The 12,651-nt window shown below is 56.8% G+C and overlaps 1 protein-coding gene across 1 annotated transcript; it reads left to right on the top strand.

Moving 5' to 3' along the window:
* The first annotated feature begins 667 nt into the window (after positions 1 to 667).
* DNAJC27 (DnaJ heat shock protein family (Hsp40) member C27) lies at positions 668 to 8,614 on the top strand. The gene is made up of 7 exons (XM_059834456.1): positions 668 to 754; positions 2,222 to 2,304; positions 2,853 to 2,922; positions 5,180 to 5,344; positions 5,804 to 5,926; positions 6,479 to 6,639; positions 8,036 to 8,614. The coding sequence occupies exons 1-7, from the start codon at positions 668 to 670 to the stop codon at positions 8,166 to 8,168; spliced, it is 822 nt and encodes a 273-aa protein (XP_059690439.1). The 3' UTR covers positions 8,169 to 8,614.
* Positions 8,615 to 12,651: the final 4,037 nt, after the last annotated feature.

Here is a 12,651-nt window from a genome sequence, read left to right as displayed (position 1 = left end):
AGCCCAACCTCCCCAGCCTGGCCTATTCTTGATGCTGCAGGGACCTGGCTGAAGCAAGAGAGCGGGGTCCCAGGCTGGGGGGAAACACCTCCCCATGGCCATGCAGCAAGTCACTGGGAACAGGGGCTGTAACCCCCAACCGCTCTACCTGGAGCTCTCCAGGGCCACACACCCCCTCACAGCTCGGCCCACAGGGACAGCGGGACAGCCTGGGAGCCCCCAGGGCCGGGCAGGACAATATGAGGCTACGTGGTGCTGCTTTTGAGCCCCTGGAGATGCAGGGACAGGGCAGGGGTGAGAGGGCAGGCCCTGCCGGTGCCGGCTCCCCGGGGCAGGGCGGGGACCCCGCCCGGGCCCGTCCCTTCCCTACGGTACCTCAGAGCCGCCCCGAGGGCGGGCAGGGCCTGGCCCAGGCCTGGCCCCCCCCACCGCACCTCGCTGCCGCCCCCTGCTGGGCGGTAACGGCGCCTGGCAGAGCGGCGCGCGCCAACGTTCTCGCCTCATCTCGCGAGAACTTCGCGCTGGGGCTTGAAGGGGGGGGGGGCGGAAGTCTCGCGCGAGCGGAGGCGCAAGGCGGTGAGGCGGCCCCGGGCCCGCCGCGCTCGCTCCCTCCCTTCTTCCGCCGCCTCAACCGGGCCCAGCCCGGCCCGTGCCGCCCCGGCCCGCCATGGAGGCGAATCCGCCGAAGCGGAAGGAGACGCGCAAGTCGCTGCGGATTAAAGTCATCTCCATGGGCAACGCGGAGGTGGGCAAGGTGAGGCGTTGCGATTGGCGAGCGGGCGGTGGCAGGCAGGCCAGCTAGCCAATGGGGAGCCTGGTGCAGGCGGCCGCCCTTATAGAGAGGCCGAGGATTGGTGGCTGTGCTGGCCGGCGAGAGCCAATCAGGGGCAGGCCGTGCCGTGCGGTGCAATGCGGGAGGTTGGAACGAGTGGAGGATTGACAGCGTCGGGGGCGGGGCGTCGCGCCCTAACGCCGGGTTTTATTGGCTGCGTGGGTTTATTGGCCTTGGAGAGGGGCGGGACCGCACGCCCCGCGCGCAGCTCTCGGCGGGTGTCATGGCGGCGCCCGTTGTTAGCGGTTTCCTCCGTGCCCGGGCTCCTGCGCACCGCCGCTCTGGGGCAGGCCCGGCGCGGGGCTCACCGTGCCTCTCCGCCCCGTCACGGGTGGGCGGTGGGCAGGGCCCGGCCCGCGGTCCCGCTCGGGGGCTGCCCCAGGGGCCCACCAGGCCCCAGAGCGTTCCCTCTCTCTATGGGGCGGGTCCCTCCGTGATCCGGCTGCTGAGGAACACCCGTTCCCCTGTCCGGTTCCTTCAGAAGGAGCCCGCATGACTGTGCTCCAGCCGCGGATACCGCAGTATAGCGCCTGAGGGAAGAAAATGTGGATCCGGCCCTTAGTGCCTTCCTCGAGGGCACTGGGAGGTTGCTGGGGGAATCCCACCCCTCCCAGGTTTGGCTTTAGTCAGGGTTTCCTCAGGAGCTTCTCTTCTTCCTGCTGTGGTGAATGTCCTAGCTCTTCTCCGGGGTGTTATTTCTTCTCTCAGCCAGGTTCTGTTCTGAAGTGCTGCCCTTTTTTGTTTGCTAAATAAATGTAGTCCTGTTAAACTGCTGACAGCATGAGGACTCCCTTGGGGCAGACAAATGCCTCGCTGTTGACAAGAAAATATGGAAGGATCTTGCAGGACAAAGTGAGTGGGCAAAGATGTGGCAGGTGATGTTTATCTCTTGATGGCTGATAGCAGCTGACTCCTCTGCTTTCCCTAAACAGTATCTGTACCAGTCAGGGGCAGAACTGGGGCTGGAGGGACCTAGTGTGACCCTGAACGTGCTTCTCGTGCTGCCTGCTCAGGCTACCAAAATGTTCTTTATGGCTTTTGAGGAGCTGACTGCTCCCAGGCACCTGATCACACAGCTCCTCCAGGCTGGATGTTTTCTGTAGGGGAATAAATCAGCTTCTTGGCACTACTGTCTGCAAACAGGTAAGGAATAACTGATACCCAAGGGCTAGGATCCTGGCTTTTGCTTCGTTTGCAGAAAGAAAACTGCTCCTAGTAAAGTTTGGTGCTTTGGTTGTGGGTTAATTAGTTGGTTTAGGGACTTAGGGCAGAGCTGATGTCTCTGCAGCCATCTGGCTGGCTGGGGACTGTTGGTGAATTCCTTATTAATGTGGCTATTATGGTGCATGGTGCCATCCTACTGAGACTCCCTGGTTTTTTTTCTCCCAGAGCTGCATTATAAAGCGTTACTGTGAGAAGAGGTTCGTTCCCAAATACCTGGCGACTATTGGTATTGACTACGGTGTCACAAAGTAAGTGCCTTCGCGGTGAGGAGCCACGAGTTCTGGGAGAGTGGGTTGAGCCGCGCAGTCGCAGACAGCAGGCATGGGTCTGCCAGGGGCTGGGCGAGGTGCCTGCTGCGGGGGGCACTGGTCTGCTCAGGGACAGAGGGAAGAGGTGCAGTGGGTCTGTCCCACCTCCCGCTCCTCCTGAGTGACCACACTGCCCTGAGCCAGGTGTGCTTAGCTCTGCCAAGGCTGCTTAGTTTCCACGGCATAATCTGCATTTCTGCTTTAATAATAAGATAATCTGCATAATCTGCCTTCCTCTGGTAGCATAGCTCCCCATTATCATGTTACACCCAGAGCTGGTGGTATCTTTCTTGCCTGACTGGCTCTAAGGGCAGTTTTCTGGCCATTAAACCCCGGCACTCGGAACTTCTTACCGATTTTTCAGTCCCCAATCACCCAGCTCTTTCTCTGCAGAGGACTGGCAGAGATAAGGGGTGTTCCTGCGGGGGCACAGCCTGTGCAAGGGCTGAGCTAGAGCCTTCTCAAGCATTTCCAACCTCTCCTTTCAGAGTGCAGATCAGAGACCGAGAGATCAAGGTGAACATCTTTGACATGGCGGGGCACCCGTTCTTCTATGAGGTAAGGCAGACCCGGCTCTGGGCAGCACACGGCAGGGCTGCCCTCAGCCGACCCGTCTCAGAAGCGTTTGGCACCTGTCAGCTTTCCTCACATCTACCTGAAATTTGGTTTGGGGGTGGGAAACTTGAAGATACATTTCTTAGGAGCTTCCTCCACTATAGTACGCCCCCTTCTTTCCAGCCACGGACACCTAACGCAGGCCAGCACTGGAAACCCTCGCTGCCTCTCTGTGAGCAGAGACTCCCTGCTGCTAGGGGTTGCCAAATCCAGGAGCCCGATGGAGGTGAGGCTGCCACAGCGCCATGCTCCGAGGTCCAACCAGTAGCGAGGCTGAGTGCGTATCCCCAGTAGGCACACACAGGCAGACCTGTACAAGACATATATACGTATACACATGGCTGTGCAGGTCAACACAGACAGAAACAGTCGGTGCTGGCATAGGCAGCACCACTGGCCTTGTTCTGGTCTCTCTGGCTGATCAGAAGGAAAACAAAATGATTAAAACTGGAACCTATAAAGCCACAAACAACTCGGAAAGAGTAACTCAACAACTTGCTCATAAACCATGAGTGTCAGGTTTGGCTTTTACAAGCTACTACTCATGTTGGTAGCCCTATTTCAAAGTGGCTCCTTGTGCTTACAAATCTGGCCATCTTGAGGTTAAATTTACTCAGATTGGGAAATATTTGGAGCTTGCCTTGGGCATTTGTAGCATACTGGCATCCTAATCTGTGACCAAAGTGCTGTAAAACACGTGCAGTTGGACTGGATGATTGTTGTAGGTCCCTTCCAGCTGAAATATTCTACTCTGTTCTATTCTAAAATTATTTGCTATACAAGTAATAAACAGTACTATTTACAAAATGGAGCTTGCAGGCTAAAACTTTAGGATTTGGACACATAGACCACAGCATCCATTTTGGAGAGCAGGCACAAAGGAGTGATTGTGCTCACTGCTAATCACATTTATTTTAAATTATAAACAAAGTAATAATAAAGTGGGCCCAGGAATGGAAGAAAGGAACATTAAATGTTTATCCAGTATAATCCTGTTGTTTTAACAGTGCAATGCATACCAATTCTTAATTATAAATATACTGTTGATGCTTGGCATGTATGTAGCCTTGGTGCGGCCTCACTTTGAATACTGTGTGCAGTTCTGGGCCCCGTAATTTAAGAGGGATGTTAAGCTACTCGAATGTATCCAGAGGAGGGCAGCAAAGCTGGTGGAAGGGCTGGGAGAAATGTCCTATGAGGAGTGGCTGAGGACTTTGGGCTTGTCTAGTTTGGAGAAAAGGAGGCTGAGGGATGTCCTCATTGCTCTCTACAGCTTCCTGAGGAGGGGATGTGTAGAGGGAGGTGCTGAGCTCTTCTCCCTGGGATCCAGTGATAGGACACCTGGGAATGGTTCAAAGCTGCATCAGGGGAGGTTCAGACTTGGCATTAGGAAACATTTCTTTACCGAGAGGGTGGTCAAGCACTGGAACAGGCTTCCTAGAGAGGGGGTCGATGGTCCAAGCCTGTCAGTGCTTAAGAGGCATCTGGACAATGCCCTTAATAACATGCTTTAACTTTTGGTCAGTCCTGAATTGGTCGGGCAGTTGGACTGGATGATCGTTGTAGGTCCCTTCCAACTGAAATAGTCTATTCTATTCCAATATCTGTTCTGTAGCTGACCTTAGACCTTCATCCAGCAGCTGTCCTGGGGATCCTTGGTCTCCCCAGTCGCTGGCACTGGGTGTATGAGCCCCGGAGGCTGCAGCCCCGCTCCAGCTGCTGGTACAGACCCCCTTATGCACACCTACATGCACAGGCAGACATCCTGCGGACCCCTTGAGTAGCTGGGCTTAGACATGGAGTCTGTCAGATCCAGGCCCTGGATCCTCTCTCTGCCCTGCTGCCTCACACACAGGGACACACACACATGCAAACAGATCTCTCGGTCAACTCCCAGACCTTCCAGTCTCCCCAGGAGTTGGTTTGACACCTTGTCTGCCGTTATGCCTCTGTGCTTTTTTTGTGAGCATGGAGATGAATCTTTTATGGGCTGATTGCACACCTGCAATGAGTCTGGGGGCGGTGCAGTCAGGGTATTATTTGGGTTCCCCCATCTGTCCTTTTTCTGTGATCTTCTGTTTGAGTGGAGATGAGATTTTTATCACAGAACCAAATAGGTGCCAGGTAAGTGGTGATCCCACAAATCTGCTGGGCCATGTGCTCTCAGCCTGGTGCCAGCGCCCTGCCTTTGTCCCCGCAGGTGAGGAACGAGTTTTACAAGGACACGCAGGGGGTCATCCTGGTCTACGACGTCGGACAAAAGGAGTCTTTCGACGCACTGGACGCATGGCTGGCCGAGATGAAGCAGGAGCTGGGTCCCCATGGGAACATGGAGAACATTGTCTTCGTGGTCTGTGCGAACAAGGTGGGCTGTGGTGGGGAGCCAGGCTGCGGTGCAGTCCTGGTCTCCGGCCCTCAGGGCTTATTGTGTTCCCAGCGTGTGCCCAAGCTGTTAAGCTCCAGCTGCAGCAAGGGAAATGTTAGGTTGTAGGGAAGACTTTGTAAGAGCCAGACGTGTGTGTGAGGAGCACTGGAGACCACATTTCAAGGGGGTTTTGCGATTGTGGTGGCCACACATCAGTCAGGAAGGGATTAAGTAGAGGTGACATTGTCTCTGGACTAGATAAACTCTCAAAGGCCTTTTCACTTGCATTTTCTGTGCTTTCTTTCCCTGCTGCCTCCATCCCTCAGGATAAGCAAACAGCCTCTCCAACCAGACATGCTCCTTACCCACTGTTAGACGATCGGCCTTGGAGCTGTGTTCCTCCCGCTGCTGCTGCAGACCCTGGCTGAGCTCTGATCTCTGCCTTTTCTCACCATCTAGATCGACTGCACCAAGCACCGCAGCGTGGATGAAAGCGAGGGGCGGCTCTGGGCAGAGAGCCGGGGCTTTCTTTACTTTGAGACGTCAGCACAAACAGGAGAGGGAATCAACGAGATGTTTCAGGTGAGGTGTAATGAAGGTAGTGAGCACACAGATACCACACAGAGCCAGGATTTGATGGCAGAATGTCTCCTGAACTGTCTGGATCTCACAAAACCTCTTGGCCCTCTGCCCCAGAGGTGTCTTCCCAGTGAAATGCCACCCTGAGAAAGCTGTAGCTGTTTAGCTCAGGGTCTGTACTGGTCCTCCCAGTCCTAGCATTGCGTTGCTCAGAACTGATGATCCCTCTTGATGCACTGGGAGCATGATGCAGAGATGCCCATGTCACTTTTTCAGGTCTAGTACTGAACTGAAGGGGGTTTGAGATAAATGTGGGGCCTGGCCTCCTCCTCAGTCTGTCCCATGGTCCTTGCAGGGACTCGATTGCCCCTGATCTGGGGTATCCCAGCCCCCAACGTCCCAGGCAGTGGGGAGTGGATGTTCAGCAGTTGTCCAAATGTTCCCCCATGCTTCAGAGGATGAGCCTGCAGCCAGCAAGGGCAGGGGGGTCTCCTATGCACTGCCGCCGCCTTTGAGGACCGTTCCTTCCCGCTAAGTCCTTCCCTATGTCCGCAGACTTTTTACTCTGCCATCATCGACCTGTGTGACAACGGCGGAAAGCGTCCCCCGTCCAGCATGGGGGTCGGCTTCACCAAAGAGCAGGCAGATGCCATTCGCAGGATCCGCAACAGCAAGGACAGCTGGGACATACTGGGGGTCAAACCTGGAGCCACAAGGTGAGGGAGACTTCAGCATTTGCCTGGCTGGCTGTAATCTTTCTGACCCAGCAGGCTTGTTGCATCTGTGATCTTTTAGTGACCTGCCTGCTGATAAGCTCACCTTGGTTTATACAGTAGCCAGGTACAAGCAGTTTGTATCTACCCACAAAATTGAGGCAATGCAAAAGAAACCCTTTGTCCTGAGCACCAAATTTCCCCTTTTAACAGACAAGCCAGGCTGGAGGCAAGGGGGGAATGATGAACATGAGATCTTCAGCCCTGCCAGCTGCCCGGCCTTACATCCTGCCTCCAGGCTGAGCCGTCCCTGGTCACTCCCTTGCCAGACATGTTTGGAGCAGCTCCAGCTTTACCTTCCTTGCTCTCCAGGTCTGGAGAAGCTTTTAAGCTGCTGTAAGGCTGCTGCCCACATTATCAAAAAGGGATTGATGTTACAGCTCTTCCACCTGGAAACGGTACTCCCACAAGACAAGCTTTCTGTTGTCTTCCTCGGAGGACCTCTAGCCAGGCAGAATTGGCCATTGCCTGTGTAAGAGGTTGGATATAGAATCTCCCAGTTCTGCTGCATGACTTGGGCAGCTAAAACAAGCTCCCAGAGCTATGCCTTGATTTCCTCTCTCTGAAACACGAGGACTATCCTTGTATACCCCTTATGGAGGGGCTGGAGAGTGAATTTTTGGATAACGTATATCATTCGGGACTCGTACATCCTCCCGTTAGCTCTCTGAAATGTAGGTGTTGAGCCTAACCCCTCCTCCAGCCCCCTCTCATCAGTGGGGAGGGATCAGCAGCTCTGCAGGGCAGTTTGTGCTGTGATCACCAGCACGGACAGACTCACCTCCTTCAGGAGGTGCCCCCCTCTCTCCACAGCCTGTAGCTGGAGCCGAGATGTCTGGCTCGGACCAGACACCCAAGGCTTAAAGGGCTGAAGTGATGTGCAATGCCTTCGCCCGGAGTGCGTAGGCGGTTTGATGCGAAGCTGAGTCAGGGTGCGTGTGCCCCCACGCTGTCTCCCAGCTTTCTGCTCTCGTGGTGCTAGAGACTCAGCATATCAAGGCACGTGTCGCAGGCACGTGTCCAGCATGATGGGAGCATTCGTGCCCGTGCAGTCCCATGGTGGAGAGGGTGTATCTGCCCCAGGAGAGGGGTTCTTCCCCTTCTCTGCTCGTGCTGCACTGAGAAGTGCCCCTTGTGCTTTTCTTCAGCTCTTCCTCCATAGCATCACCTCCAAAACCTGGAGGCCCTTAGTGCCAGTACAGGAAGGGTTCAAAAGTGTCTACACAGGGGTGTTTAGCACAGGGGGAGCTCCTGGCCCTGCTGTGCTCTGCCAGCTGGGGGAAAGGCTGAACCGGGCTGTGTGTTGCGTGAGTCCCCTCACTCTTGTCGTGTCTCCTAGGGACGAAGTGAACAAAGCTTATCGGAAGCTGGCTGTGCTGCTCCACCCTGATAAGTGTGTGGCTCCTGGCAGTGAGGACGCCTTCAAAGCAGTGGTGAACGCCCGGACCGCACTTCTCAAAAACATCAAGTAGGGAACAGAGCCACTCGGAGCTGGAAACCTTCCCCTCCTCCCAGTTAGCTCCCAGGCAGCCGTACGGCCGTGGGGGACCCCTCTCCTCCTCACGCTTACCACTGGCATGGACACAGACACTTCCAGCACCAGCCGTGGAAGCAGGACTGCACCCGACTGGTGCATTTGCGATGTGGTGGAAAGGGGGCAGAGTGCTGAGGAGGGGAGAAGGACCCCAGAACCCTCCCTGCATCCATGGCCTCAGGTTGTGGTTGGCGTAAGTGCTGAAAGCAGCGAGGTCCCCACCTTCCCGGCTGTGTTACACCTCGTGGGTGTTACCAGCCGTGGAGGGATTTGGATGTGTGGCTCTAACCTGTGGATGCAGAGAGGGCAGAGCAAGATGTGACCTGAAATCTGCTGCAGCTGAAAGCATTGGTGTCGTGGGTGGAGGATGCCCAGGAAGGGCAGTGGGTTGTCAGTCCTTCTGGGTTATCCTGGAGCTGCCTCTGCGAGGCTGCCCATGCTGAAAGCCACGCAGGCGCTGCCGAGCACCGGGGCAGTTCAGTTCCCCAGGCAAAGCTGGCTCCTTCTGGCTGACACTCAGCAATGATAAACTGGCTCCAAGCATGTCCCCGTCTTCCCTGGCCTGTCCCCTTCCTCCCCAAGCTGTCATGGTGCCAAGGACAGTCCCTTTGGCAGGACTAGGGCTCTCCCCCAGGCACCCACCTCCTTATCACAGCACAGAGTCTCCTACCACTGCCTCCGTCCATCTCCCTGAGCTCAACTCGTCAGGAAGAGCCCCTAAGGCTGCAGGCACTCAAGCCATGTGCTCCCTCTCTCCCAGCCCTCTGCGTGCACCATGCTGGCGAGCTCTGGGTAGGTGCCACCAGCCCCTGTGGGGGACCGTCCTCAGCTGTGGGTGGCCCTGGCTATTTACAGGCAGGAGGAGGGTGCTGACCCAAGGAGGAGGCAATTCAGCACCCGACATGGCTGCCTGTCAGCTCTGCCCTTCCTCCCTTCACCCAGCCTTGTCTCCTGAGCTTTGCCCACACCGCAGAGCTGTGATCTGCCTGACCCCACGGTGCTCTCAGGTGAGCAGTGGAGAGGGGGCATGTTCTCCCCCAACCCTCTTTTCTCACAGCAGCAACATGTCACCCCGCTTCGCTGATTGTGTTACAGGTTGCTGATCAGCAGGTGGGTGCAGGTTGCTCCCTCGAAGTCACAGCTGCTGTTTTCTTTGAATAGTGTTGCTGATTTAGAGGGGAGCGTTGCTGGTTACCCCAAGAAGTGCTTACAGAGGCTTGGGATCTGGTTGTCGTGATCCTGAGGGAGCTCAGAGCCGTGATGGCTGCCAGGCTCTTAGGGGGACCAAAGAGGAGAGCCCTTGGGATCCCGTGGTTTTGTCAGGACCCAGTTTTATTTCCTTGCTGCTCTATGAGCTTGGCAGGGAAGATCAGGACACTAAGCTATGAAATGAAAGCCGCTGAGTGTGTGTGTATGGATCCTTACCCTACCCCGCAGGTATCCTGTTCGAAAGTGTTTTCTCCTATGGTCAGTGCAATACCTTTTTTTTTTTTTTTCACTTCAAGGCAGCTTTTCCATTTTTCACCTTCAAAATATATCATAAATCAACAGTAGAGCCCTCCCTTTTTTTGGCAGCAAGTGTTGAGGGACTTTAAAGCCAGTATCATTTTGCTCTTGCTCTGGTTTTTGGTGCTGGGATGCCGGGAAGAAGAAATAAGCTGTCCTGCTGGGAAGCACTTTTTGCTCCTCTGATGCAGAAATAACCAAGGGGAGATGTTGCTACAAAAGGTTAATGTTTAAAATAGCTCCGTTTTTCCTCTCCCAGATGTATAAAAAACTGGGCTGGGGGACATTAGCAGGACAGGCATTGGAGCTGTGGTGAGTTACACTGACGGGATCTTGTTCCATGCATTTTATAATGCTATAGAGTTCACTGGAAACCTCCCCTCTTGTCTAGTGGAGGAAACCACTTAATTCTGGCTTCAAACCTATTTCTCTGTATCTTTTTTCCACTGAGGAGGGTAAATAATCCTGTTGCTGAATGGTGTGCTTCACTTTGAGGGCGAGATCTCAGTTCCTGGAGTAGTTTAAAAGGCTTCCTCAGTTCCTGCTGCTCAGGGGCTCTCCAGGTCTCTTGTGCCATGCACCGTCCCTCCTGTTTGCTCCTCAGGTGACTGACCACTGGTTTTCGGGTTTCTCCTGTCTGTTTACTGAGCTGACCAGATGTTTGGAGACGATTACACACGTATGTCATGTCTAGCGATGCCGGTGACCTTCTAAGTTGTGTTATTTTTATAAATTAAACCCCCCTTTGGAACAAAGGAAGCCCTGTGAGCTGTCCTCCTGCGGCGACCGCCTGCTGTTAATGTTTAATTGCCCTTTGACTCATTTCTCTCCTCCCCAGCCGGGTCTGGCCGAGGCTGGTGGTGAAGAGCTGCCCTCGAGGGTGATGATGGAGTTTGTGAATCAACTCTGCAGGAGTGGGAGCTGGGTAAGGGATCAAGGGAACAGTGCAGTGGGGACACAGTGTGGGATACACCCAGCTCTGTCCTTGCTCCACGCACACACACACCTCTGCACCAACAGCCCTGGTAGTGCGCTTTCTCCATGCCATCTCCATCCAGACCCCAAGCTCCAGGTCCCTCCAGCAAGGCTGTCACCATCCAGGCTCTGTCTCTGGCCTGTGAGTCCCACATCCTCCTGCCTCGTGCAAAGAGTGAGTCCTGCTGCTGAAGTGTCTGTCTTGCGACAAGGCTTCAGGATCTGAATCCCAAACAAAGGGAGTTTCCGTTCCGCATCCAGAAACGCAGCCAGGAGCCACCTCTGAAGATCTCTGGGAACGGAAGGCTTCCCTTGATGTGCCTGACCTGCCTGCCTGTGCTCTGCCTGTCTCCCAGCACTCGGTGGTATCTGGCAGGCAGGGAGGACTCGAGGATTTCTGGTCTGGCCATGTGCCCGGCAGTCATGGTCTGCTCCTTGCTGCCACTTCAGGCTTGTGCACCCTGTAACGTGCCCAGGCAGGGCCCGGGAAACTCGCCCTCCCCTGAGATGAGGCTACATCCATCCTGCTACACAAACCAGTGCTGGGTCCCCTTGGTGGCCTTCAGACTAGTTTTGCTGGCCTTTGGACCAGTGAACCTTCCCAACCAGGGCCCATCCAGGGTGCCTGGCTCGTGGCCAGCCTGGGACGGGTTGGCCTGGGCTCCCTGTGTCAGGCCTGGCAGGATGTGTCCCTGTCCCATGCTGGCCAGCCCAAGCCCGTGCGCCCTCCCTGCACCCTTGCGTTCCTCTTCAGCCGCAGCAGGATGGGAATAACCCTGAGCATGCCCGAAGCCTCGGAGGAGCTGTGGCTTTGGCACTCTCACTTTGGTATTAATTACTGCACAGAAGCATTTACTCCCCCCAGCAAAGCGGCTGAGATGGCCTCTCGTTAGAGCCGCTGGGGCGAGGATGCGTGGGAGAGCCGTGCCTCCGGCCATGCAGCGGTGCGGTGGGGCCAAATGTGGTTCTCCTGGGTATCGGGGAGGGCTCCTCTCAGTGTGTGTGGGGGCATCTCCATCAGCTCTGAACCGCAGCCGCTTTTCCAGATTGAGGGGTGCAAGAGGGGAGCGGGCGGTGGCTGAAACACAGGGAAGAGGGGGAACTTTCCAAAGAGGTTTCAGTGGGGTGACAGTCAGGTTGGGGGGTGATTTGGGCAGCCTAGATGAAGGGGGACGTGCAGTGGGGATGCCTCAGGGTTTCTCTGCTCCCTACTGGGGATGTTAGAAGGTGGCTGTGACCCCGGGGAGGGCCATGGGGCGAGCGGAGCCGGCCAAAGGACTGGCCAGAAGGTTATATGGGTGCGTGGGGTGTACGGCTCGGCACCCTGCTCATCCCCTGGGGTTGGGGTCCCTGGCACCCAGCGAGGCCGCAGGCAGTTGGTTCAAGACGTGGGGGTCCCTACGGGGTGCTGCGGGGTCTGCGAGCTGCTGGGGGGGGGGACGGACGGACAACGAGGAGGAGGAGGATGGACTGGGGAGCAGGGAAGCAGCACCGGGGCCGAGGGGGGGGCCAGGAGTGGGGACAAACCCCCCCGGGGTCCCACCGCTGGCCCGCCTTCCCCATCCCCGGCGGCAGCGGGGCCGCCCCGCAGCCGGCACCGAGAGGGTTACGGGGGGCGGAGACGCACCGGGGCGCACCGGTACCGGCACAGCCGGCGGTGGGTGCCCGCCCCCGGCCCCGGGGAAGCCCTGCCCGCCCCCCCTTCATCCCCCCCCCCCGCCCCGAGCCGCCACCATGTCCCCGCGGCCGGAGCCGCCTCCGCCGCCGCCTCCGCCCCGGCCCCGGCCCCGCGGAGAGGGAGGGGGCGGCGGGGCAGGGCGGCCCCGGGCGTAGGGAGCGGGGGAGGCGGGCGGCGGGGGCCGCCGGCGGATGCTGGCGGCGGCCGGACCGGGCGAAGCGCAGCGCATCGCATCGCATCGCATCGCTGCCGCCGCCGGCGG

This window comes from Gavia stellata, chromosome 2 (genome assembly GCF_030936135.1).
Source record: "Gavia stellata isolate bGavSte3 chromosome 2, bGavSte3.hap2, whole genome shotgun sequence".
Classification (NCBI taxonomy): Eukaryota; Metazoa; Chordata; class Aves; order Gaviiformes; family Gaviidae; genus Gavia; species Gavia stellata.
The sequence above is the reverse complement of the archived record's forward strand: the minus strand, read 5'-3'. Positions and strand labels throughout refer to the sequence as shown.